The 26,920-nt window shown below is 40.1% G+C and overlaps 1 protein-coding gene across 2 annotated transcripts in view; it reads left to right on the top strand.

The window, feature by feature from the left end:
* The window catches only part of stk10 (serine/threonine kinase 10), a 101,128-nt gene that overhangs the window by 31,563 nt on the left and 42,645 nt on the right, over positions 1 to 26,920 (top strand). For both annotated transcript variants that reach the window (XM_033029591.1, XM_033029590.1), the window contains exons 3-6: positions 12,375 to 12,423; positions 13,548 to 13,697; positions 21,770 to 21,842; positions 23,230 to 23,424. In XM_033029591.1, coding sequence (XP_032885482.1) covers positions 12,375 to 12,423; positions 13,548 to 13,697; positions 21,770 to 21,842; positions 23,230 to 23,424 — 467 coding nt within the window. The remainder of the gene's footprint in view (positions 1 to 12,374; positions 12,424 to 13,547; positions 13,698 to 21,769; positions 21,843 to 23,229; positions 23,425 to 26,920) is intronic.

The following is a 26,920-nucleotide window of genomic DNA, read 5'->3' as shown; positions in this document are numbered from 1 at the left end:
ATGCACCCTCCCCAAAGCCTCTATGTCATCCTGTAAGGGGGATAAGAACTATGAACAATACTCCAAATATGGTCTAAGCAAAGGCCTATAAAGCAGCGCACCATGACGTTCTGACTTGGATTCAATGCTTCAACCATTGAAGGCAAGCTTACCATATGTGACATTTTGGTTCGTAATTCAGGCTCCAGTCTGAAGAAGGGTTCCGACCCGAAATGTCAACTATTCCTTTTCTCCAGAGGCTGCTTGACCCACTCAGTTACTCCAGCATTCTGTGTCTATCTTTGGTATAAACTAACATCTGCAGTTCCTTCCTACCCAGTTGGACATCCGCTCCATACACAACATGCATATCAGACAACCAAAAGGGAAAGCCAATTTCTAGGCATTTATCTGGTGATTGTCACTTTTTTGCTTGCTGAGCCCAAATTGTTTAATGCAATTCCTAAAGCACACTTTACATTTTAGAAATTATTTAATTGTGAAACAAATTGGAACATATGGAGGGGAAACTTTGGTACTATACAAGTTCTTTATTTCAGAGAGTCATACAGAGTGGAAACAGGCCCTTCGGCCCAACTTGCCCCTGCCGTTTCAACTGACTGTGATGAATTATCCCCCTTTTCTTCACCTGTCAAACAAAATAATGTCTTGGTCCTGTTACCGTAGCCCTGAGCCAGCACTCTTACCTAGTTTCACTCCTATTCTGTGTCCATTGCCATTCCTGTTACAGTAAGCTTGCATGCTAGCTGAAGTTGTAGTTAATTTCATTTCCCCTCTGAATTTTCCCACCCAAGCTTATGTTCCCCAAACCAATGTAAAATATTGCCCCTCTTTAATGTGAATTTATGGTCCGCAGCTAACAGGAGTCATTGACTCTACCTTCCAAGCATTGCCTTTCTTCCATTGTGTATCTCTATAGTACTGCTATCAGTTGCCTGGTTATCCCCCTCGTTATATTCAGAATGTCACCAGCAATCATTTATTTTTCTGCCTCCAATTTCTGCTGTTGGCTTCGGAAATGACTGGGTCATGACCCATGTTGTCAGATGTGAGTTATAGACCGATACGACAGGGGGATGGGATCTTGGACCAATTGAGCTTGTGCTGACCATCAATTACATATCCTACATTAATACCTTTTTTTTTTTAGTTTTCCCTGTATCCCCATCAACCGCTGGTGCAATTGGACCAATTTACAAAGGCCAGTTATTCTACCAATTTGCATATCATTAGGATGTGGAAGGAGATCTGAGCAGCCAAAGGAAACTCGTGCAGTAGTAGTATGCAAACTGCACACGTGCAGTACCCAAGATCTGCAATGATCCTGCGTCTCTGGCATAGAGAGACAATGGGTATACCAGCAGCACACTGTAAAACACCTTAATTGCTCAATATGCAGTTTTAAATGTGCCTGTTAAATGAAGATTAAAGCCATTACCTTTCCCCCTTCGCCATAAACTCATTATTCTTGCTCTGAATGTCTTCTTGTTGACTCATTTTGGATGAACTTCAGCTGGCACATGGTCCAAAGCTGTTATAAATTGTGCGTTTGCCAACAGGGACTGATTCACTATTTGACTCCAGTTTAAGAAGAAATGGCCTGCAAAGTAAATTAGCAAGCATGACTCAGCCAAGAAATGCCCAAATGTTGTGTAGCTCCATATTTCTTGTGATCTTATTTGAAAATAAATGGACGAAACTCATTGCCTTATTTAAATCAGATCTGATAATTATGATAGGAACAATAAATTCAAGCAACCTTTCCCTGGTATTTTCTATCAAGATGTTTAACCAACTGAGCACCATTCACATGTTCATATTCGCTGTGCTGCTTCAGGTTACATGTTTTTCCTAGTTTAAAGCTGACAATAAGGTACTTGACCACTATGACGTATCATTGTATTTGATTTTTTTTTTAAGAAAGAGCAAGTGTACAGTGACTTAAATTGTGTGATTTATTTATCCAACCAAGATTTAAAAGAATGCTGACCACACAGGAGACTGCAGATGCTGAATCCTTGAGCAAAAGACAAAGTGCTGGAGGATCTCAATGGTCCAAGCATCTTGTGAGGGCAAAGGCAGAGTTGACATTTCGGGTTCAGTTGAGACCCTGTATTGGGATGAATGTAGAGTGGAGATGGCCAGAATTAAACGGTGCGATGGAGGGTCATGACATGGGCTTGCAGGCACAAGGTAGAACCAGGTGGCGCAGCAGCTAATAGGCCAATGGAGCCTGGTGGGGGAGATGGGTTGGAGTTGTGAGGCGATGGATGAATGGTAGAGACAGATAAATGGATACCTCCAGCATTTATTTTAAAAAACCTTCAGTCGATCACCGTCAGACCCAAATGCTGTGATCCACCTGTACGAACAATACTTGCCAAGTTTTCCTTTGGCCATAGGATAGAAACAATGTAGCTGTAAATTCAATGTTTTTTTACACAGCTGTCTGTTGATTGGGACTCCCCTGCAGCCAAACACAAGCCCATAAATTCAGAACTATCTGAAAGATCCCTGCCATTAGTCATGCCAAAGGCATTCTGATATTAGATTTCCCATGGTGAACATTGAAACTCCGAATTTTTGCTTCCTTTATGGTGGGCAATCTACTTGCTGAACTGTTGCTCTATCAGGCTGCCTCTACTTCAGTGACTCTATCTCAATGAAAAGGAATAGCTGTGAGGGAAATGCTCAAATCCCGGTAATGGAAATATCAGAGAAGTTTGCGGTCTTTCTCATGTTTTTGACAATTGATACACCTTGAATTCACCATGTGTGTAGATTTCATAAGATTTGCTATTGGATCAGAGCCAGATTAATTGGGTTGAAACTTCAGAAATCTCTTTACAGTGGGCTCTTTCAAGAATAGGAGCTGGGTGAGTGTGGACGACTCGGATAGACACAAAATGCTGGAGTAAATCAGCCAGTCAGGAAGTATCTCAGGAGAAAAAGCATAGGTGATGTTTCAGGTCAGGACCCTTCATCAGACTGCATCTGCAAACGAGCGTTTGCAATTGCTTCCTATCACTTTGTGGATGGCCTGTTGCTCTCAGGAAAGTTGTTTGGGCATCTGTTTTTGATTACGCACTTTTAATCTCGGGTGTCACGGGTTATTGGGAGAAGGCAGAAAAATGGGGTTGATAGGGAAAGATAGATCAGCTGTGATTGAATGGCAGAACCCTTGATGGGCTGAAAGGCCTAATTTTGCTCCAAGGACATGAATCTAAAGTATTTGAATGCCATGAATACTAATCTGTGACCTTAATATACTACAAGAAGTACAGGATTTACTAACAATTAGATAAAATAGTGCGGTAGATGAGCTGTGAACTTTGTCCAGTAAAAGTTAATTCCTGCTCGGAGGCATGAAGTTGATGTGAATGGATGCTTTGCAGTGGTGCTTTGGTTAAAGTGATTAGGTTAAAGGCTTATTATACACATTTGAAGGCTGTTCCTCAGTGAACACTAGCAATTGGTGTAAACCAATTTGTGATAGACAAGTAAAACCATTATACAGTAGTATAGTGCAGATTTTCATTTTAACTATTTTTGGATATTTCAAAGACTGGAACGACATGAAAAAATGCTGAAGCAGCTGTTCGCTCTCTGCTAAGACAATCCAAAGGGAATTTTACAGTCATCTGTGGTCTAACTTTCAATTCTACCTTAATTTTCAAAGCATATGGAATCAGTTGAGTTAAGACGCAAATCGGTTCAAGACAAATAGGATTTGAATTATTACGTTTTTAGCAATAATAAATGGCCAAATTGGAAAAAAAATAAATGTTCTTGTTTCTGTTTGAAAAATTGCCAAGCATAAATAGAAGACATGGTGCATTTAAACTTGCATTTCTTTACTAATGTGTGGCTTTCAAAATGTACCCCCATATTATTGAACAGTCCCAATTGTTGCTTAACCTAATGTTACAGTATTGCTGTAAATCTTTCGACAAGATAACCTGATTTTTAATGTTAATCTATTGTCATTATGATTTCAATTTGGTCACAAGTATTGAAGTCGGTAGTTGATGCAAGCCGTCAGTAAAATTAATTTTTATAATCAAAAAGTACACAACTTTACTAAATACTTAAAATAAAAAACAGAATCAAAAGTAAAAGCATTTCAAGATCTGGCACATTACATGATCTGGGCTTGAGGTAATGTGGAAGAGTTTAAATTATTCAGCTTTCCATGAATGGTCTTTGTAATAACCATGCTTTTAACAAGTCCTCTGGTTTAATTGGAAGTTGCACTAATGTGGCCACCAGAATTGTACATTGTTCTCTGTTTGTAGCCCCAGATAGGTGTCAAGATATTTTATTCTCCAGTTATAGTCAAGGATTGAGAATGCAAAAGATTCCACACCCTCCAAGTAGAGATGTCCCTCCTCATTTCAGTCTTTATGACCAACCCCTTATTTTGAAACGGATCCCCCTGGTTCTTAGCCAAGGCAGATATCTGCCCTGTTTCTATCCTGTCAAAGCCATATCTTTGACAGGATAGAAACGGGGCAGATATCTGACCAAGAATCCAAGTGGTTGATGTTAAAGAGTAGCTGCAAAGTGCAAATTCATTAATGGCATTTTTAGATAAGGGGAAAAAATTCATAGGAACCAAAGGGGCAACTTGTTGACACAGAGGGTGGCAGGTGTATGGAACAAGCAGTGAGAGGAGATAGTTGAGGCAGGTGCTATAACATTTAAAAGACATTTGGACAGGTACATGCATAGGAAAGGTTTAGAGGGATATGGACCAAACACAGGTAGGTGGGACAGGTGTAAATGGTCGACATGAGCAAATTGGCCAAAGAGCCCATTTCCTTGCTGTTTGTCTCTATGGCTTTGACAGGATAGAAACAGGGCAGATATCTGCCTTGGCTAAGAACCAGGGGGATCACAGTTTCAAAATAAGGGGTTGGTCATAAAGACTGAAATGAGGAGGGACATCTCTACTTGGAGGGTGTGGAATCTTTGGCATTCTCTATCCTTGATGGCCATAAGTCTTAGACATCCGTCTCAGTCTTGAATGCATTCATTAGCTTTTGATATGAGAGCATACACAAGGGAAAATGTGATGACTATACGATTGGATCAACTCTTGTTGAAAAGTGAAAAGGGCTTTTGGGAATTGCCTAGCACTGGTCCTACTTATGCGCTTCTTTTAGAGAGTTGTATATCTTGGTGAACTCTGTGCCCCCCCAAAGTTTCATAATTAAAAGTTGGATTTTCTTATAAATAAACCATTTTCTTTCTGCAAACCTGTCCCCAGGAAAGAAAATGCCACTATTTGATGTGATGTTCCCTCAAAATTGCAGTCATTGCAAAAGCTGAGGAAATGATTTGTTTTTTATGTCCTGCACAGTCTGATATTTGAAACTTTATTGCAAATAAGATCTGATCAGCCAGCTTCTTGCTGAATGTTGAAGCAGACTTGAGGACCAAATTGCCTAACCTAGACCTACTTGTATTCTTCACTCTGATCTTGTTATCATGGCTGGCACAGACATCATGGGTTAGAGAGTTGCTGGAAAGTTCTATGTTCTGTGATTACTAACAAATAATGCAAATTGTCTCGCCCACAGAAATTAAATCTTCCAAGCATTTTTCAGGTATATCAAAATTGAAATTTAAATGTTTTAAGTAAGTTTATTTACAGAATACAAGCAGTACATTATCCTTAGATCGGGCTTGATTAAATGATTTTGCGAGGAATGTCCAATGCATTTGGCCATTTACATTTTGTGCAAACCCAAGCCTGAATTAGATATTTTCATTGATTTTTTTGCTGATTAATATCATGGAATAAAAATCAACACAATACTACCTGTTGTTCAATAAATTGTGCCAAAACGTTCAACATTAATTTGGTACCAAAAGGAGTACCCAAGGGGAACTACAAGCCTTGTTTTGACTGTTGTTGATAGACTATTATCATTAACTACTTATGTTGCTTATCTTTTGCAATTTTTAACACAACAATTTCAACTGTGAACATTAAGTGAGAGTTTGAGCCAGCAAATTAATTTTTAAACATGGAAGATTAGTTGAGCTATGCAGTTTATAAAAAGCATTTTTTAGAGCATGGCATCCTCTTCATTTCCGAAGTAATAAAATAAGTTTGGTTCAGTGGTGATGAAGTGTATTAATCCTGAAATATTAAATTAGTTTCACTTTCCACAGATAAATGTCTGAGCTGCTGAGCAATTCCAGCATTTCCTGTTTTAACTTCAGTTTTTTAAATTAAAAATTTTTATCAATCCTTGCTTGACCATCAATAGCTAGAATGATTCTAATTTATCGATATTAGAATTAATAACAAAACCTTGTAGTCATACTTGCATTGTATAAAGGCATAATCCCCAAGAATCTAATCTATTGGCAATAAAATGAGTTGCTGGGTTAGTTGTGGACCAATCCATTTTCATATTAAAAGTACATGCGCATGTACAAAAAAGTACATGTGACTGGTTCATAGTTCACCTTAATTTCCATTAAACATCTTGTACAGTGAAATTGTCTTTTTTGACAAATTAGGTTTGTTATTTTGAGAACAAAATCCGACCACTGTCATTTATTTTAATTTTTGGATAGAAAATGAGACCCGAGTATATTTTTCACCCTTCTCCCCCTCACCACCCCTACACAGTTTTAGGCCAGGAACAAATATTTAGGATTTTCCTCAACCCTGATTGTATGGCGGCTTCCCTAAATATGGGATGTTACATGTACTACTCTGGAAAGACAAGAGATATAAACATGAAAATGAGTGTGATTAATGAATATAAAATCATTATTGTAAGCCTCCCTTTCTGATGTTGGCTGAGGTATATAATTTACTAATTGTGCAGATTATCTGAAGAAACTGCAGTTAATTTCTGGATGTTCTCAAGACAAGACAAGCTTTATACTTTTTTTCCAGTGTTCTTGTAAAAAATAATACCATATAGAGCTTTGGCATGTAATTTTCCAAAGTCTAGCTGCTCAAAAATCTTGTACTGCTTTTGGCAATACTTCAATGTGCTTTCTATTTTAGAACATTTAATCCTTCTATTAAAGTAAAACTATGCAATGCCATGAGGTAGCAAAGAATGTCTTGTACTTGCACAAGGCCTCTGATTCACAGGGCAACAAAACTTAAAGACTGTATCGATATATGATTCTAGTACATATCTTCAAGTAATTAAATGCACTTGACTGATGCCTTTGTGACATGTTATCATGGTTCCTTTCCAGCAGCAATGGGAGGAACCTCACCCATCCAGAGGTTGGGTGAATTTAGTCGCATTGGAATGCTGGTAAAAAAGCACAAGCTAGCTAGTAGAAGTGTCCCGACCTGAAAAGTCAACTGTCCATGTTCTCCAGAGAAGCTGCCTGATCCGCTGAGTTAATCCATCATTTTGCCTTTCTTTCCTAGCTAGTACCAGCTGGCTTACATTTATAGTTTATTAGGACATCTGTGCTATTGACCCTGCAGGAGATTACAGTGCTCTTTTTGATACTGTCTGTATCCATGTCAAGGAATTCAACAGTTTTTGCTATTTGTGGCTTTTCTGGAAGCTTAATTAATGCCGGCGGGTATGAAACAGAGCCCTTTCAGTGTCTGCTCTAATCTCACTTAGTGCCCAAATAAAGATTTGGTAGGCAATTTTGCAACATGAATTATGTAGCATTTTTGATTTGCATGCCGATAAATCCACAAAAATAAATCTGTAGGAGATTTCTCTTGTATTCCATTTGGTTTCTCCAGACAAGGAATAGTCGACTATGTGAATATGAAACAACACAACTGACCTGCACTCAAAATGCTTACGTTTATAAAATTATTGCACATCTCAATGTCACACTTGTTGTTGAAGGTCCAAATATTGATCCAAATAAAGTTATGCCTTAAAGGGAAATAGTGTTATTTTTTTCATTGGTATGGTTTGGGCTTTGTCTGAACAACCCAAAATTAAGCAAACCGATGTTGTGACGATCTATGCTCTAGATTTGGCTGGAGTGTAGGAGGCTGAGGTGTGACTTTATTGAGATGTGCAAGGTCCGAAAGGGGCCTGGATAAAGTGAATGCAGAGCCTTTTCCCAGGTTAGAAGATTCCAAAACTAGATGGCGTAGGCTAACGGTGAGCGGGTGGAGATTTAAGAGGGATGTTGGGGAGCTTCTTCACTAGTAGGGTAGTTCTTATCTGGAATGAGCTGACAAATGAATCTACAGAAGAGGATATATTTGACTTTTAAAACACATGTGGGCAGATATTTGTATAGGAAGGGTTTAGAGGCCAACAAGCCAAATGCCAGCAAATGGGACCAGTTCAGTATGCCAAATTGGTTGGAATGAAAAAGGCGAGTCGAAGGACCTGTTTCTGTTCTGTACAACTGACTCTATTTCTCGGAAACGTTCACAGCAGCTGGGGTACTATACTCTTCAGTGTCTAAAAAAAATAAATTCCAAAGGGATTGTACATGTTGCTTGTTTTTAATGAATCAGTGAAGGCAGTGACTGCAGGATGGCTCACCACATTTATATTATTACTGTTCATTCCATGATATCTGTTATAACTGTAGGTACAGACTTGTAATTTGATCTTCTCCTGAAGAAGTTTGCAGCTAAAATGTGCATTTGGTCTCTTTTCTCTTTTTAAAGTTGTAGGCCTTCAATCAAAATCGATCTATTGCTAGCGCACCTTGAAATTGTCTAGCAACCAACAATTATAAGAGTAAAGACAGAAAATGTTGAAATACTCAGCCTGACAGACAGCATTCATGCAAAGAGCACCAGTTTGAAAGTTCCAGGCCAAATAATGTCCAACTTTAGCGTGAAACATGAATTTTGTTTTTATTTCCACAAATGCTACTGGTTAAGCTGAGTATTCCAGCATTTTAAACTTGCAGTGTGGAAACAGGCCCTTCGGCCAAGCGAGTTCACACCGACCAGCGATCACCCCAGATACTAACACTATCCTACTCACTAGGGACAATTTTTACAATTTTAGCAAAGCCAATTAACCTACAAACCTGTATGTCTTTGGACTGTGGGAGTAAACAGGGTCACCTGGAGAAAATCTGCACCGTCACAGAGAGAACGTACAAACTCGGTACTGACAGCACCAGTATTGAACCTGGATCTCAGGCATTGCAAGGCAGCAACTCTACTGCTGTGCCACCATGCCGCCCAGTTTTCTGATTTTTATAATGGTTGGTTGTTAGCCAATTTTAAGAGATCTATAGCAATAGATGGAGTTTGATTCAGAGGTGGCTGAATAGCTCCAACACTTTGATTTTATTTCAGATTTGCTACATCAGCAGCCTTTCTCATTATAAGCAGAAATGCTTGTTTCTTGCTTGGGGACACTTGGTAGCGTTGTCAACATCCTTGATTCAATCTAACCGAGGCTGTTAAAAATACAAAGGTTACCATGTTCATTGGAGTTTTTCCAGTGAAACACAGCTGGGATTGTACTTGAGTTTGCCCTGCACCTTATTCCCATGTTTGTCCTGCTCCAATCAATCACAAAGCCTTGCTGCCATGTTTGTCTCAAAGTGAATAATAACCATGCTTCTGGTGGCAGGCAGTGAGATGCTGTCCTTGATTTCCTTAAGAGTTTGTGTTTAAAAAAAATTTTTTTTTTTTAAATAATGAGAACACATCTGTGGCAAATTAATTGAAAATATTATTTAAAATAAAGGACAAGCAGATAAGCTGCTTGCCTATTTCATTGGATATGTATGGCTGCCCTAAACATGGCAGCAATATAAAAAGCAAAGACAGAAAATACTGAAATGCTCAGCTTGACAGGCAGCATTTTTGGTGGTAAGAGAAACAGAGTTAATGTTCCAGGTCAAAGAACCTCATCTTCAACCTGAAATGTTAATGTTGTTCCTCATTCCACAACTGTTGCTTGTCAGGTTGTGTATTCTAGCATTTTCTGGTTTTCTTTTTGATAATAGTTGGCTATTTGTATAATAGCTACCTTAAAATTGAGGGGCTCGATACGAAGTGCATCCGGCCTTCAGCTGAGGACGATCCCAAGCTATCTCTAGATTCTGTGGAGAATTTAAGAATAGGCAAAAAGTGAGTGTTTTATGGACATTGCGATAGGCATTTTTAAACTATGACTTTTCATAGTGTAAGATACCAGAAAGTGATGTATGCCGCCCTGTTTCCTCGAACTTACTGACAAATCCTTAACATAATTAATAAATACGCTTGAGTTATACACTTAAAGTCCTGTCCCACAGTACGAGTTCATTCCAAGAGCTCTCCCGAGTTTAAAAAAAATCAAACTCGTCGTAAGCACGGAGAATGAACTTAGCGGGTACGTCGGAGCTCGAGGTCGTCTCTTAGTGGCTCGTAACGCTAACGGCAGGTACTCTGGAAGACTCGCTAAAGGCAGGTAAGCACGGGAAGACTTGTGAAGATTTTTCAACATGTTGAAAAATGTCCACGAGAGCCCCGAGTACTGACGAGTGGCCATTACCGTAAATCTCCGAGTTCGAATCGGGGCAAACTCGGGAGAGCTCTTGGAATGAACTCGTACCGTGGGACAGGGCTATAACCGGACAAAGAAATTCCAGCTTAATTTCAACAGAGTTAAGCTTATAGGCTAAGAGATGTAAAGACCAGAATTGTGTGAGGACAGAGATTTGTTAGTTATTGCTTGGCCAGTATAGAATAGTTGCTTTAGCTGAACTGCATAGGTTTTAAATTGTAGCCACCAGCTGCAAAATAGTCAAGTTATTGTCTGTTCCATTAAATGGTGCCTGTCTAATTATAGTTTGTACTTTAATGAGGAATGTTTGATGCGCTAAGACTCGCCCTACTGTCATCTGAGACACGAGCCAGGCAAGAGCTTGCTTGCTGGAGCCTTTAATCACCCTATTGGTTGGATGCTCAGCAAACTGGGTTGGTGACTTGACAAGATACATGCCGTTTAAAGTTCAGTCGCAGTGAACTGAACAGTCGTGCTGTATTAAAAATTGATTTTCATGAAATGGATCATGATAAATGCGACCCTGAGTGTTACCATGTGGTGTTTGTGTATTTTGTTTTAATAATGATTCAGACCCGCAGTATGTTCCTTTCACTAGCAGTTCTGATGGCTATAGTGCATTGTCAAAACAGGATATTTGGCATGCCCTTTTAATATTAGCTGGAAAAATGTTTTTTCAATCAGCCTACAAGTGTGTTCTTGCCTTTTGCCGGTGAGCCAGAAGGCACATCCTCTGAAACCAGGAAGCTTCCTTGGTATGGGAAATGCTTGTTTCTGAACAAAGTTTTTTGTTTTATGCTGTCGTCACTCACTGATTTTTACAGAGCCTGTTGTGCGATTATTGTCATTTCAACAATAAAAAGGAAACAAAAACAAAGTCAACTGGAGAATGAACAAATGTATGGTGATTATAACGTAGGATAAATGTGTTGGAAAAGCAACACTTTGTATTCCCCAAATGTTGTTTAACCTGTGCATTTCTGGTTTTCCTTGGCTTGTTTTTGCTTGCAACCTGTATCAACTTTAATGTAAATTTGATGGACTTGCTAAAGTTGTTGTTCAGAGAGACTTGTTGGATTAAGATCAACTATTTTTTTTCGTGTATTAAAGATTAAACGTACGTACTAGCTTCAGTTTATTGGAAGCCCAATATCTGACATCAAACCACGTATAACGTTGCATGCTTGCATTGCATACACTCCTTCAAAGTGACGAGGCTCTGGTCAATTCTGCAGTCCAAGTTCTCAATCAACACTACTTTCTGTATTACTTGTGTTTGTCCTCTAAACTCCATTGGCATGCCTTGCCGCAATCTGTCACATTAATAAATCCACTTATGTTTCCCTGCACAAATCTGTTTCTTTTAGTTAAGGTTCTATGTCTCTCAAAATTGATGATTGCTCATTAATCGTTTATGTTTCTGTCTCCTTTTGCTTGGTCACTCAAGTAAAACTTTTCCAAATGTTTGAGGTTTGCATTAATTAAATATCAAATTTTCTACATCCCATTATCATTGACACCCATTGTTCTTGTTGAAAAGACTGTTTCCAAGTTGTAGAATGTGCAGCTGAACATTTCTTAATGTGAAAGTATTTTGTGAATGCACAATAAGTGTGTATCTCCTTTATGGCAAAATGGTCCTGCTTATTGCAAAGGAATTAGTTTTCAACACGGGGCTGATCTTGCATATGGTGATCAATTGGCAAAGCATTAACAGGAGACTAATGCTTTTACAGTGCATGTGTCCTCAATAATTGGGAGTTGTTTGCATTAATTAAAAGACACTGGACAATACAAATATGAATGTATTCCTGTAATAATGTCTTGCATGAACTTTGGTCTTGCCAACATTTTTAATTTGCCATTTTTATTTTTTTCTTTGTAAAGATCATGATTGAATTCTGCGCAGGAGGTGCAGTAGACGCAACAATGTTGGGTAGGCTTCCAATTATTTAAATGTGGTGCATATATTTGAAATGTTCATTATTTGTAAAATGTGGTATTTCAGTCATTCTAAATTGTGACATCTTCCCAGTCTTCCTTTCTCGCCCAATGTCTATTATGGCTGTCTAGATTTTCGGTACAGAATAATTTTATGCAATTTGTCATTTCCACATATCTTTTAGTTTAAAATGAATACCTGTATATATATTTAGTTCTGTCGTCTTCAACTATGATTCACCTTTGGCTTTCTTCATGACCAGACAATGATCAGGAATTTACATGCGTTCTATTATCAAATCAGCCGCCCTATTGTAGCTTCTGAGGCACGTGCTTGCAGATAAATCAGGAAAGAGGGTCAATGGTATCCAGGTCCTCCGCATGGTGTGCTGATGTGACCTTTGGGTTAATCGGAAACAAATGAATTGATGAGACAAGCTCTTCTGGCTCCAAGTAAAAACCCTGAGAATGTTACAACTTGGTGTGCGAGCTGAAACCAAGTATTTAATTATGTTCTAGGACAAAAGTACTGCTCATTGAGCTGTCCAACCCTAAGTTATTTCAAAAACAATCCCTGCAGTTCAGAATACTTTAAAAATTATATTCTGTAACTGCCTTTTTTAGTCCTATCTTTGTTTTGTACAAGTCTCAATCTCGATTACATTTTGAAAAATGTTTGATATCTTGTCTGAATTCTTCATAATTTATTAATTGAAAGTACAATAAAATACCTAACAATACCACTTTTGACAAGTGCTAATAATGCCCATGTGGTTGATGACTGATAGCAATTGGTGTTGGGAAGGGGTGGAATCCATGGTTGCTGTGTTTTAATAGGCAGTTTTCTTTCTGCAACAGGCAATTAGCAGTACTTTGCTGTGGATCAATAAGTGATGAATTCCTGGCATTGGTATTGTAAGAGCAGGTTTTTGAATGGTCTTGTTATAGAGCTGCAGCACAGCCACCCCTCTGCTCTTACTCATCTGGATTTCATTTAGGTTCTGATTGCAGGAGGCCACTACTTGTTGTCATTATCCCTTCCCCCTCGCCCCACAACTTCCATCCTCCTTGTTTGAGGGTGTTATATTCTTGTATGTTGATTGCCATTTTCTTCATCAGAATTGGATCGTGGGCTGACCGAACCACAGATCCGTGTTGTAGCTCGGCAGATGTTGGAAGCTGTAAACTACCTTCACAGCCAGAAAATTATTCATCGGGACTTAAAGGCGGGAAATGTTCTGCTCACTCAAGATGGCAACGTTAAACTAGGTAAGCATTTGCTAATTTAAAATAATAATTAATTGAGAGGGCTATGTGCTAATTTGTAAGGTCTAAAGGAAAAAAATAAGTTTGACTAAAAAATGAAGTAAAACATTTTGACTTTCAATAAGGTGCGAATCCAGCAATATTAATTCTGAATAGTTCATAATTCTTTAAGTAAAACTTCCTGTATGTACAATTTGTGTTCCTAATTTTGGTGACATTTAAAAAAGGAACTACTCATTTGTTGAAAAGTGGGTCTCCATGGAAGTTGCTGCAGTCTATAGGAGTCACTTTCACGTATGCTCCTTCATACAAGTGGTTTTAGAAGTCCGTATGATTACAACATAACTTGGTACCATTGTAGAACAATTTCTAACAAATTCTGAAGTCTTACTCTCTGAGTCTCAGGCAAAATATAATCCAGTAAAAGACGAAATTAGATGTTTCTTCTGGCAAAAGCACAGTAAATGATGACATTTTCAGGATCCCAGAATTATATATTTGAGAAGATATCATTTGTCCCATTGTAACACTTTTTAATAAGTACTACTTAAAAAATGTTGAGTTTGCTTAGAGGGCACTTTGAAAAATATGTTCTATGTCCAGTTGGAAGAACAGGGAACATATTAATTTACAAACTATCCCAACACTTTTGCAGTCACTTCTCATAGATCTGTTAAGGGCCTGTCCCACTTGGGCATCATTTACGCGACATCATTTGCACGACACGCGCATGGCGAGGCATGGTGGCGTAGGCAATGACGCACGGTAGCGCGCAGCACCCCAGGATTTTGAGATTCTTAAAATCCTCGCGCGCCACCTGCGTGACGCGCAAATGACGCCGAAGTGGGATAGGCCCTTTATAGATTGGCAGTCATACCCAGAGATTAACATACAAATCGATTACTGAGCAAATTGTACACTTAAGTGTTACTTTTCTATTCACAATTTTAAACAGAGGCCCCCGACTCTGACCTCTTGCATTGACTTAAAAGATCCCATGGCACAATTCTGTCGAGAAACAGGAGAGCTCAGTTGCAAATCAAAATTTATCCTTCAGCTCGCTTTAATAAAACTGGTCATGCTGCTATTTCGAGGATCTCGTTGTGTATAACTTAGATGTCATCGTTCCATTATTAAAACAGTGATAGCATTTCACAATTACTTCATCAGCTGACCACCATGAGATTATGAATGATTCTACATAAACTCTTGTTGTTTTATTGATATATTTATACCCTTGAGTTATTATGCTTTTGAGAATCACTACAAATTTTACATAGAAATTTGTAAATTAACAACACAATCTTGTTGCATGCTTGTCTTCAATTAAACATCTGACAAAATTAGTTCTAATGACCCAAACACTCATGACATTCTAATTTGGGACTTGAAAGAAAATGGCAAGAGCTCACTAACATTTTAGCATTCTGTTTTTGCATGAGATGCTTAATTTGTTCAGACATATGTGGAAACAGGCTATTTGGCCCACCAAGTCCACACTGACCATGTTCACCCATACACTAGTTCTATATTATCCTACACACTAAGGGGAATTCGCAGAAGGCAGTTAACGTATATACCTGCACGTCATTGGAATGTGGGACGAAACTGGGATTCCCAGTACAAATCTGCACACAGCACCCATAGTCAGGATCAAACCCAGGTTTCTGGCACTGAAGCAGCAACTCTACCTACCTCTGTGCCACTGTGCAGAACAGATTACTAGATCTAGAACAAATTTCCAGTTTAAGTTCAGGCAGGTTCTTAGCTGTAACAGCCGCAATTGACTACATGTTGACAAATGTAGCTTTCTGTATCATGTGTATTGCTAGAGGTGCAAAGAATGCTGGCGTCGTAGTTGAAATGCAAGTACTAACCAAAATCTTTAAACTGCTGTTACTTAATTGCTGTTATTTACACTAATCGTTATAGTTTGTACTCCAAGGTTAGTTTCAACATCTTTTCGCTACCACCTCGCCCTGCTTGCCTGTTCCTCTCTAGAAAGCCTGACAAAAAATGTTGTATCTCTCAACTCCTTCTCCCCTGCAGTCTGAGGAAGGGGACCTAAAACATCATCCGTTCCTTTTCTCCAGAATTCCTGTCCTGCTGAGTTACTCCAGTATTTTGTATCTATCTTTGGTGTAAACCAGCATCTGCAGTTTCTTCCTACACAAAAAATGCTTTACCTTTAACTAATTTGAGTACAAGGCCGACAGTGGAGCCTTTATCAACAAACATTTTATCAGACATCTGAGAATGGTAAACTGGAGCCCTTTTTCTGAAAATGGTCATAAAGGCTGGATAAGTTGCAACTCCCAATTGAGATACAGAGGAAAAAACAAACTGCGGGAGGAACTTAGCAGGTCAGGGCAGTGTCTGTGGAGGAAATGGGCTAATGATGTTTCAGGTCGGGCCCTATCACAGAAAAAAATTGGCTTTGTTGAAATGGACAAGTTTTTTGTACAATGAGTGTGATGACCTAGCAAAGTGTGTAAATTGTGTCACGTTGTTAATCAGCTGTTTTTAACTGGACTGTGATTCAGGCCCTTGATGGGCTGCTCCTGTTTCTACATTCCTGAACCAATGAATGTTTACAGGACAACATTGTTGAGAATGAAGAAATATTCCACCAAGCTACCCTGCATTGGCTGAGCCACTGATTACGTTCATTGACTACTTTAAAAGGGAGTTCATCGAACTAGAAGGAAACTATTAAAAATACCAGTTGCACAAGAAAATGGAGATGTTTTAGTCATAACGAAAAATGATGGGTTCTCAATTCCTATTCAGCAGCATGTGCAGGAAGTACATACGATGGGCATGGACATAATTGAGTTTTTGGATGTTGCAGTTTGTCAGCAGTCGCAATTTAATCGTGTTTGAAGTTAACTTGCCAACTGAAATGAATGCATTGGATAAATATTTCTACCTTTTAACATACTTTGAGGAAGTTTTTTTTATTTTAAATCAATGCTTTATTGGTGAGTTTTTTAAAAAAAAGGTTAATGTAAACTGTTTCACGTTTGGTTACATTTTTGCCAGCTTTACGCTCTCAAAGTTGAATTGATAACATGAGACTTTTGCAGTTACCAAAAGTGTAAAAACAGCACCACCCAACTTCCCTCTGTCCCTGCCGTGAACTCGGCAACTGAGCCTCAAGTGCACATGACCAGCTCTATTTTTATATTACAAGCCATCTGCTGGGGTTCAAATCTCCAAATTAATTGGCAAGACGTTTTATTTTAAAACACTAATTGTAAATGAAAGGGAATTTAAACCTCGTGGTAATGATAATTAATTTGCACATGAGCTAAATATTATTTGAACCGAAATCCATCCAGGTATAATTTAGGAGAAATCTGTATCCCCCACTTAAATGTTACTGATTGAGATCGGAATTTAAAGCAAGTAAAGAGGAAGGATCTTGCTACACTGATTTTCTATTCAAGGTGAGAACGCCAATGCCAAGTGTTCAAAATTATAATTTTGTTTCTTTAGGAAGCAACCTTTAAGACATGATTTTACCTTTTTCAAGTTTTACATTTAATGTTAAATGGGTATACGTGACGGCCAGTTGCAAAATCCTCCAGAGATACGACAACAAAAAAATTGGCCAAGATCATCTAGTGAAATGCGAAGATGTTCTTGAAGCTGAGAAGTTAGAAGCAGATTGTGGAGAGGTTTAGAGGATGGTTGTGGCAGTCGGGAGATGCAGGAACGAGATGTGGATCAGTCTGAGTGTATAGGTGTGAAATTAAAAGGAGGCCATGTAAGAGAAGATAGTTTCAGGGCGAAAGTACAGAACTCCGGTGGAAGATGAATGTGCAGCCTTGCAACACGCGCAGCATGAGAGACCAGAGTCAAGTCAGCACACATACAGAAGCACTGCATGCTATTTTGTTCTATGATTTTGACATTTTTAGTTTGGTGATACAGCATGGAAACGGGCCCTTTGGCCCACCGAGTCCGTGCCGGCCAGCGATCCCCATACAATAACACTATCCTACACACACTGGTGACATTTTACATTTGTAGAAAGCCAATTAATCTACAAACCTGTACGTCTTTGGATAAATTTCTTGCAATTTATCAGCAACTTATTTAACCTTTTTAACTGTTTTTCCTGCTGTATTTATTATGTTTGGAAAAAATATATAAATCTTATTTGTGCTCACTGGTAAAGAAATATGCAAATCATTGCCAAACACTTGGCTGATCATAGGTACACAAAAAAGCTGGAGAAACTCAGCGGGTGCAGCAGCATCTATGGAGCGAAGGAAATAGGCAACGTTTCAGGCCGAACCCCTTCTTCAGACTGATGGGGGGTGGGGTGGCGGGGAGAAGAAAGGAAAAAGGAGGAGGAGCCCGAAGGCTGGGGGATGGGAGGAGACAGCAGGAGGGCTGAGGAAGGGGAGGAGACAGCAAGGACTAACAAAATTGGGAGAATTCAATGTTCATGCCCCCAGGATGCAGACTCCCCAAGCGGAATATGAGGTGCTGTTCCTCCAATTTCCGGTGTTACTCGCTCTGGCCATGGACCCAGGACAGAGAGGTCGGATATGGAGTGGGAGGGGGAGTTGCTGAGCCACCGGGAGGCCAGGTTGGTTATTGCGGACCGAGCGGAGGTGTTTGGCGTAACGATCGCCCAACCTCCGCTTGGTCTCACCGCTATAGATCTGCTGACATCTAGAGCAGCGGTTGCAATAGATGAGGTTGGAGGAGATGCAGGTAAACCTCTGTCGCACCTGTGTCCTTGAATGGAGTCGAGGGGGGAGGTAAAGGGACAAGTGTTGCATCTCTTGCGGTTGCAAGGGAAAGTGCCCGGGAAGGGGGTGGAACGGGAGGGAAGGGAAGAATTGACAAGGGAGTTATGGAGGGAGCGGTCTTTGCGGAAGCAGACATGGGGGGAGATGGGAAGATGTGGCGAGTGGTGGGGTCACGTTGGAGGTGACAAAACTGATGGAGGATTACTTGTTGTATGTGACAGCTGGTGGGGTGAAAGGTGAGGACTAGGGCGACTCTGCCCTTGTTGCGAGTGGGGGGGATGGGGAGAGAGAGCAGTGTTGCGGGGTATGGAAGAGACCCTGGTGAGAGCCTCATCTATGGTGGAGGAGGGGAACCCCCGTTCCCTGAAGAATTAGGACATTTCAGATGCCCTGGTGTGGAACGCCTCATCCTGGGAGCAGATGCGGCGTAGACGGAGGAATTGGGAGTAGGGGATGGAGTCCTTACAGGAAGCAGGGTGGGAAGAAATGTAGTCCAGATAGTCACGGGAGTCAGTGAGTTTATAGTGGATGTCGGTCAGAAGTCTATCACCTGAAATGGAGATAGTGAGGTCAAGGAATGGTAGGGAAGTGTCGGAAATGGCCCAGGTGTATTTGAGTGCCGGATGGAAGTTAGTGGTGATGTGGATGAAGTCAGTCAGTTGTGTGCGGGTGCAGGAGGTGGCACCAAAGCAGTCGTCGATGTAGCAGAGGTCGGGGATGGGGCCCTGGTACGTATTGAACAAGGATTGCTCGACGTAACCGACAAAGAGGCAGGCATAGCAGGGACCCATGTGTGTGCCCATAGCTACGCCTTGTATTTGGAGGAAATAGGAGGAGTTGTATAACTTCACGTTTGACTCCTAAGTCACAATTGCTGGCCTGGTGACTTTGGCATCATGGGGTTGTGGTCTGCGGAGCTTCTAGTTGTGGGCGTGGCGTGGACTCGCTTTCGGAGATCCTGGGATCCCTCACCGGGGATCGTCGGAGAAGAGCTCCGACCTCCAGTCTGCAGCCTATAACATCCTGAATCCACGGTCACCAGTAGGAAAGTGCCGATTCGGGTACTCCAAGCTGTGAAGTGTGTTCGACCGTCCCGACGTCGGAGTTTTGATCATCCCGATGAGAGGGCCTGTACATCGGGCCGTCCGTAGTGGTGACTACAGAGGGTTTATGGCCCCAACCACGGGTGAACAAAGGAGGAGGACTGGCCAAACTTTGTTGCCTTCAACCACAGTGAAGAATGCTGTGGTGGATGATTGTGTTAAATTCTATTGTGTATTGTGTGTTCTTTTTAAGTGTATCGCTGCTGGCAAATTTATTTCACTGCACCTTTGGGTGCATGTGACGAATAAATTTGACTATGACTTTGACTTTCAATCTGTTGTAAAATGCTTCAGTAGCAAACAGTTGTGAAAAAGGCTAAAGTTTTAAGGGAAGATGAGACAAAGTGGGACCTGTTGGGTCCCTGTCACATGGGAGGCCTGCTCCCCCAACACAACCCATTCCCCCAAAGCAATATTCCATCACTCACCCATGGCTCCCAACTGCGCAGGCGTGGCTCATTTTCCCCTCATCCCCAGCACACTCTCCCCTTCCTCTTCACCCTCCCTCTTCTTCTCCTCACCTCCTCCCCTCCCCAATCCCTCCCTTATCTCTCCTTTTCCCTACCCTCAGTCACTCCCTCCCTCCATAACTCCTCATCCTCCCCCCCCTCTCCTACGCCACTATTTCACTCCCCACCTCCCCCTATCCCCAACACTATCCTCACCTCCCCTACTCCCCTCTCCCTCTATCCCCACTCCATACCTCCCCACTACCCGCCTCTCCCTCCATTCCCTCTCCCCCACTCTCCCTACTCACCTCCCCCACTTTCCCCTCCCTCAATCCCCCACGCTCACCTCCCTCACTTTCCCCCCTCTACCTCCGCTCCCTCAATTGCCCCCCCCCCCCCCCACTCTCCCTCCTCACCTCCCCAGGATCTCGAGGTTGCTGCTCGTCTCCCTTATTGCGTGGCCCGGAGGAGCAACAGCCATTAACAGGATTTAATCTATTGTAAAACTATTGAACCAGAACTAGGGATGAATTTCCTGGGCTTGGCATGTTCGGCAGCTGATCTATGGCTGCAATGGAGAGCGGGTTTGAAGTAGATCATCAAGCCAGGACTGAGACCTGACTGACTGACTGACTGATGAAGTTTTATGTGAGAGATAGGGAGGTGCAAGATCATGAAAAGATTTGAAAATACGTAATTATTTTGAGAATGTGCCCCTGTTTATCTGGGAGCTTATCTTGGTCAACAGGCACAAGGGCGATGGTCTGGTGCAATGCAAGACATTGGCAGCAGAGGTTTACATCTCAGATTTGCAAAACACATATAGAAGGAGGCTGATTCAAATGACCCAGTTTGATTGAGAAGAAACAGACTTGATTGAGTTGTCAGCTGAGGTAGAGGATGTTGATATTGAGATGGAAATGGAAGGCTTGGTGTTGCCATGGATATGTCATGAAGCTTATGCCAGAGTTAAGCATCTTATCATGGTTGTGAGCAATCAGATACAGCTTTAGACAGTTTCCAAGGAGTTGAATGGAGTTGGTGATTGTGGGTGAAACATTATGGTGAGGGATCAAAGATGGAATTTTGACCAGACCATATAATTTAGAGACATAGGAGGGCTAGAGAGAAATGGTGATTAAGCACTGGATATCATTAGTAAACATGGGGAAAATACTATTAGATTGAGTCATGCCATGTGATCTTGTTTCTATGAACATTTGGGATTTAAATTGTGGATGTAGCATTTGGTTCCTGGTCCTCTGTTTATTTAATGTATTAATGTAGAGAGTATCTTGGTCATAGTTGTGAAATATAATAGTGTGCATCATGTACCTGTATGCCATTTTAATAGTTCATCATAAATATAGCCTGTGATATCCACTGGCCATAGAATGTTGTAATTCTTGCAGCACCCCTGGAGACCTGCTTCAGCATGGCTTGACCAGAATGGACAATGGTTTGGCATCTGACTTCGCCGTCTTATTATCCAATATTATGTTAAAAGCTTACTACTGGAAATGTGAACCTTTGATATTTAGCACTGGTACTCCTGTGGTGCATAGCTTTGTGTCCAAAGACAAATGAACAAATTGACAGTTGTCTGAGCACAAGAGTAATTTTACAAGTTTGTTTCTGCTATTTGGATAATATATTAGTTTAGTTTAAACCCTCATGGAATTGAATTGAAACTCTGGAATTTTTGTCAAATCTCTTAAAGTATAGTTGTTATAACTTTAATTCTGCTCTTTTCACAGCGGATTTTGGTGTTTCAGCGAAAAATACAAGAACTTTGCAAAAGAGAGAAACATTCATTGGAACACCTTATTGGTAAACAAACAATTTCCTTGGTTATAAACATTGTTCCCACGTTATGGTCAGTTTATTATGATTTGGTAACTTTATATGGAATTTCATTTTCTTTTGATTATTATTTTCTTGCTGCTCTGTAAATACTCGCATACAATGGAAGGCTTTTTTTTTATAACAAATTGAAATCTGTTTCTACTTTGGAAAAAGTTTTGTTTTTGGTTCGATGCACTGTGATAAAATGGGGGGAAAGTCATTTTGTTCTCCATTTTCCTGGTTGATTTTCCAGAGCACAGTACATTTTTAGTTATTGTTTAGGAATTCTTCATGAAAGTTTTTGACTTGGTTTTTACCACTTTTTTTTAGATATCTAACATCTACTTTCTGGTCTCCCTGTGCCCAACTATGTTAAAGCCTGAAGATAGACACAAAATGCTGGAGTAACTTTGTGGGTCAGGCAGCATCTCTGGAGAAAACAAATTGGTGATGTTTTGGGTCGGAACCCTCTGACGAAGGGTACCAACCCTTAATGCCACCTATTCCTTTCCTCCAGAGATGCAGCAAGACCCGCTGAGCTATTCCAGTATTTTGTGTCTTTCATCGGTAAAAATCAGCATCTTTCCTTCCTTCCTACACATTTTAAAGGCTGCAATGATTGACAAATAAAATGCCCGAGGCTATTTTATCACATTGATGAAAAACAATCAATGAATCCATCAAAACCTACACATGAACTGTCTGAACAAATGTCATTCTATTCTACTTTCATCCATTGTTATGTAATATATCCTAGGAGAGGTTAGAACATATTCAAGTTTCCAAGGACAGGAGTTCAGATTTCAAATTATTCATTAGCAACATGAAAATGAACTCAAATTATACATTTTTTATTTTGCTTATTGACCATGATACCAGCCCACAGTCAGCTGTGGAAATATCCTATGAGAACTGATCTGCCGGCTCCGGCTGTGCTGTGGTCCCATAGCCCTGGCCATAGGCGGCAAATTCAACCTGCCAATTGGCTATGGGAATGGATCAGCCAGCACCAACTGGGCCGGAGAGACAAATTCGACCCGCTGAACGGCGCTGAAGTCCCGATGAGGTCTAGAACAGTTGCCTTACCGGCCTAGCGCCGCATTTTTTGGGGGATTTCAAATGCCCTCTTGTAATTTTGAGCAGATTAAGGAAAACTTTCTGGAAAATCAGCGGTGGATGTGTACTTAACTCAAGTTTCATTCTCGTTTGATTCTGCTTGTATTTTTTTTAATGACTTTATTCATCAATAAAGATTACGACAAATTCTCTAAATGATCAATTATATTTAACTATATATAGTGCCAATAATATTTATTTATCATCTGCACTGGAACAATGAAATACTAATGATAAATTTTCTTTGTTTTTTTAGGATGGCTCCGGAAGTGGTGATGTGTGAGACTATGAAGGATACTCCATATGATTATAAATCTGACATCTGGTCCTTGGGTATAACCTTGATTGAAATGGCTCAGATCGAGCCACCACATCATGAGTTAAATCCAATGAGGGTTTTGTTAAAAATCGCAAAGGGAGATCCCCCAACACTGGAAAGTCCATCCAAATGGTAATGACTTAATTATTGTAGAGTTCTGTAACTTGTTTTGGCAAATGAAAATTTGCATTTCTTTTCTGCCATTCACATGTACATCAGAATTGTTGATTGAAGGTTTCCCAAATTTTTTTTTTAATGCTAAGCTGAGGTAAACCCTGAAAAACTATTTTTTAAAAATTATTATGACTTGTTGATGTTCTCTTACCAGGTAATAGTTTTCTGGTGGGAATTTCAACCTCTTTTCACTTTATAGCTGCACATACCTTCAGGTTCTCATTCTGTAGAAGTATAAGAATCTCTATCACCAGTGTGCTGCCCAATATTAAGACATTATTAAGACAAGGGCCAAATCAGAGCAGGTTGGGCATTTTGCTTGGCATGGGCAAATTGGGCTGAAGGGCCTGTTTCCACGCTGTATCAACAAACAGCCTAATGCCTCATGAAATATTTGCTACTGAAAAGTGCTGCTGATTTTTCAAACTTCTCAACGATATTTCCAACACTGTATCTGTGGCAGATGTTTTGGTCCAGTTTAGTCCTTTAAGAATCGCTGAGCCCACAATGCTCAAACTAAAAGATGTTTAAGAGGAAAGACATATTAATCACATGTATGTTCAATGTTGCTGTGCTTGCCAAGTTGAATGACAAACCTAATGAATGGTTAGCATCGTACTAATGATTCTTGTTCTACTTTGGGATTTTCCAAACTATTTTCCAGACAAACTTAACCTGTGCAGCAGTGAAGTTTACATATCATCAGAAATCTTGATCTTAAATTCTTAAAACTCATTTGACTTGGCTCTTGATTAATAAAATTATAATCAGGATGTTGAAAACATTAACATTTAAGCTCTGAATAAAACATGCATCTAATGAGTCTCTCAGAAAATGAAACTGGTATGTCTTCTAAGCAACTGTTGTCTGAGGTCCTCTCTGTAACCCAGCTGTCATGTACAATTTTAATCCAGTTTAAATTTAATCAAGTGTGAAAGACGATATCACTGCTTTGTGAAAGGACATTTTTGAAATGGTGTCAAAGGCTCGGTTTACTCAAATAATTTGTGAAAGTAGTGTTATTGGACTTCCAATGTGTACTGAAGGACACAAATCTACTTTTTTTTTTTAGAGGAGGGAATGAGCTGTATTTATTTTCTATGAGCCCAGGATTCATAATTATATATTTGGGTGGCTCTCATCACTTTGATTTAATATGATACTGTTAAGAATTCAACCTCTATTGGGCAAATCTTCTCCCCTCTCAGTTTCTGCAAGAGTCTCTCTGTGCAGTCATCTCCCCAGGGAAGTGAAGAAATAATTTCAACATGTTACAGAAAATCTTTATCCACTTCACACTAGGGAAGGGGCAGTGGGTTAGTGGGAAGAGGTTGAAAACACAGGCAAGCTCTCTGACCCATCACCAAGTAGCAGGTGGTCTTGGATAGAATTTTTTATTTGCCAAAAACTATTTTGATAAGTATCTCATTCATGATGAGTAAATGGTGAATATTACTGATTTTTTTCAAAAATGACATTAGCTCGTCTGCAGATTCCTCTCCAAATTGCACATCATGCTCTGGAAATATTTTGCCAGTCCTCCATCACTGAGCCCAAGTCCAACGTTATGCACGTACCTTCACCAGATGGACTGTGACAGTTCATGAATGCGATCATCAGTACTTTCACAAGGTCAATTGGGGATGGGCGTTGAATATTGGATGCCCAGGTGTTGAAAATGAACATGGGAAAAAGAAAATAAATAAAAGTGATCAGGAGGATGTCTTTACTTGCTACTTGATTATCCAGAAAGTTTCTAAACTGTTGATCAGGTTGAATCTTCAGAAATTGAAGGCAAATTACAGACCAGGTTAATCACTGGTCGAGCGAAGGTTGCAGAAAGGGGTGAACGGTTAGGTACCAATGGTTAGGCAAGATGCAAATGCAGATAATCTGCAATGGTTTGGGTTGTGATGGCAGCTGTTTGGTCTATTTATGAATGACTTGAATCATAGAAAAGCAAGTTGAGAAAATAATCAAAACAGTAACAGAATGCTGGTCTATATTCCAAGGGGGCAAGCATTTAGGGTAAAGGATATGCTATGGCTATTAAAAATTCTTGCAAACACGTCCAAGTTTAAGTGTGTTTCTGTGCACCACACCAGACCCTTTGAGTGAGTGCAGCAAAGATTTGTGTAAGAGAAATCTGGAACTATGCGGATAAATAATGAGAAATAACAAAACTTGGATTATTATCAATGGTACTATATGGGTTATTGGGTAATTTGGTCTAAATTTTCCAGTTATTAACTGATGGCGTAACATGGAGAACAATTGTTGCTGTTTATTAACCAGACTAAGAATAGGATATGGTTTTTCAAAATTGAGAAATTAGGAGGTCTTTCTGCATTGAAAGACTGCCAGAAGTTCAGAAACTGTTTCATCAAATGGCAGTGAATCTTGGATCAGTTAATTCTAAATCAGACACCCAGCTTCTTGGTCACTGAGAGCTAAAGCTAGCGGCAAGAGTTGAATTATGCTTCATCGAAGGGCGGAACATGATTTTAGGAGCTGAATAGCTGACTCCTGTTACTAGGGAACCAGGCATAAAGCTGGTGATGGGTTTTTGTGCAGCCAAAATAGAAATGGAAATGGGGATGGCAGCTGTTCAACGGCAGCATTGTGTGTGTGAGCGAGAGATTTAGGGGGGAAAACGTGCACAAGCTTGTAGCATTCTGCACGTTATATCAAATAATAGAGCAGTCTGGTTCACTGCAGGTGTCTGGAAATATGATGAAATTCCCATAGCAAGCCGATTTGCATAATTCAGCAAGTAAATGCTTTTCCACGTAAAGTCATTTTTACTAAAAAAGAATTGTACGGTTTATGTGATCCAGCATTTTAAACTAATCACCAGCTGTGGCACTGTTTGTGATCAGAATCTCAGGATGTGGTGATATCTTAACTAACCAGTATCTAAGTTGAACTTGGTTAGCTGGTTATGTTCCCAAATTAATCACACACTAGCTCTGCTTTTTTATTTCCTAGTAAGTAGGTTTGGAGGCTCTGTCTGTCATGTGCCCTGCTGACCAAAGCAATGGTGGAGATCAGTCACAAGCACATGTTCAGCAATCATTTAAATTGCAATGTTATGCTTCATAAATGGCTTGCTAGAGTTGCTTTGCGTTGCCCTTGGAATGTGGATGATGCTAGCAGAATGAAGAGGTTTTGTTTGCTCATGAGACATTTTTATTGCTTTGGGGCTTTTGAACATCTGCAGGTTTGCTAGTTATGAATGTAATTATTTTGAGCAGTGATGAATGTACCAAGGCCAGAAAGATCTGTGATTTTTGAATGGAACTAGACCCAGCCATGTCATTAAGTCATAGAAGCAGAATTAGGCCATTCGGCCCATCGAGTCTACTCTGCCATTTAATCATGGCTGATCTATCTTTCCATCTCAACCCCATTTTCCTGCCTTTTCCAAATAATCCCTGACACTTACCTATCAAGA

The sequence above is a fragment of the Amblyraja radiata genome, chromosome 11 (assembly GCF_010909765.2).
Source record: "Amblyraja radiata isolate CabotCenter1 chromosome 11, sAmbRad1.1.pri, whole genome shotgun sequence".
Taxonomy (NCBI): domain Eukaryota; kingdom Metazoa; phylum Chordata; class Chondrichthyes; order Rajiformes; family Rajidae; genus Amblyraja; species Amblyraja radiata.
This window is presented reverse-complemented; position numbering and strand designations above follow the sequence as displayed.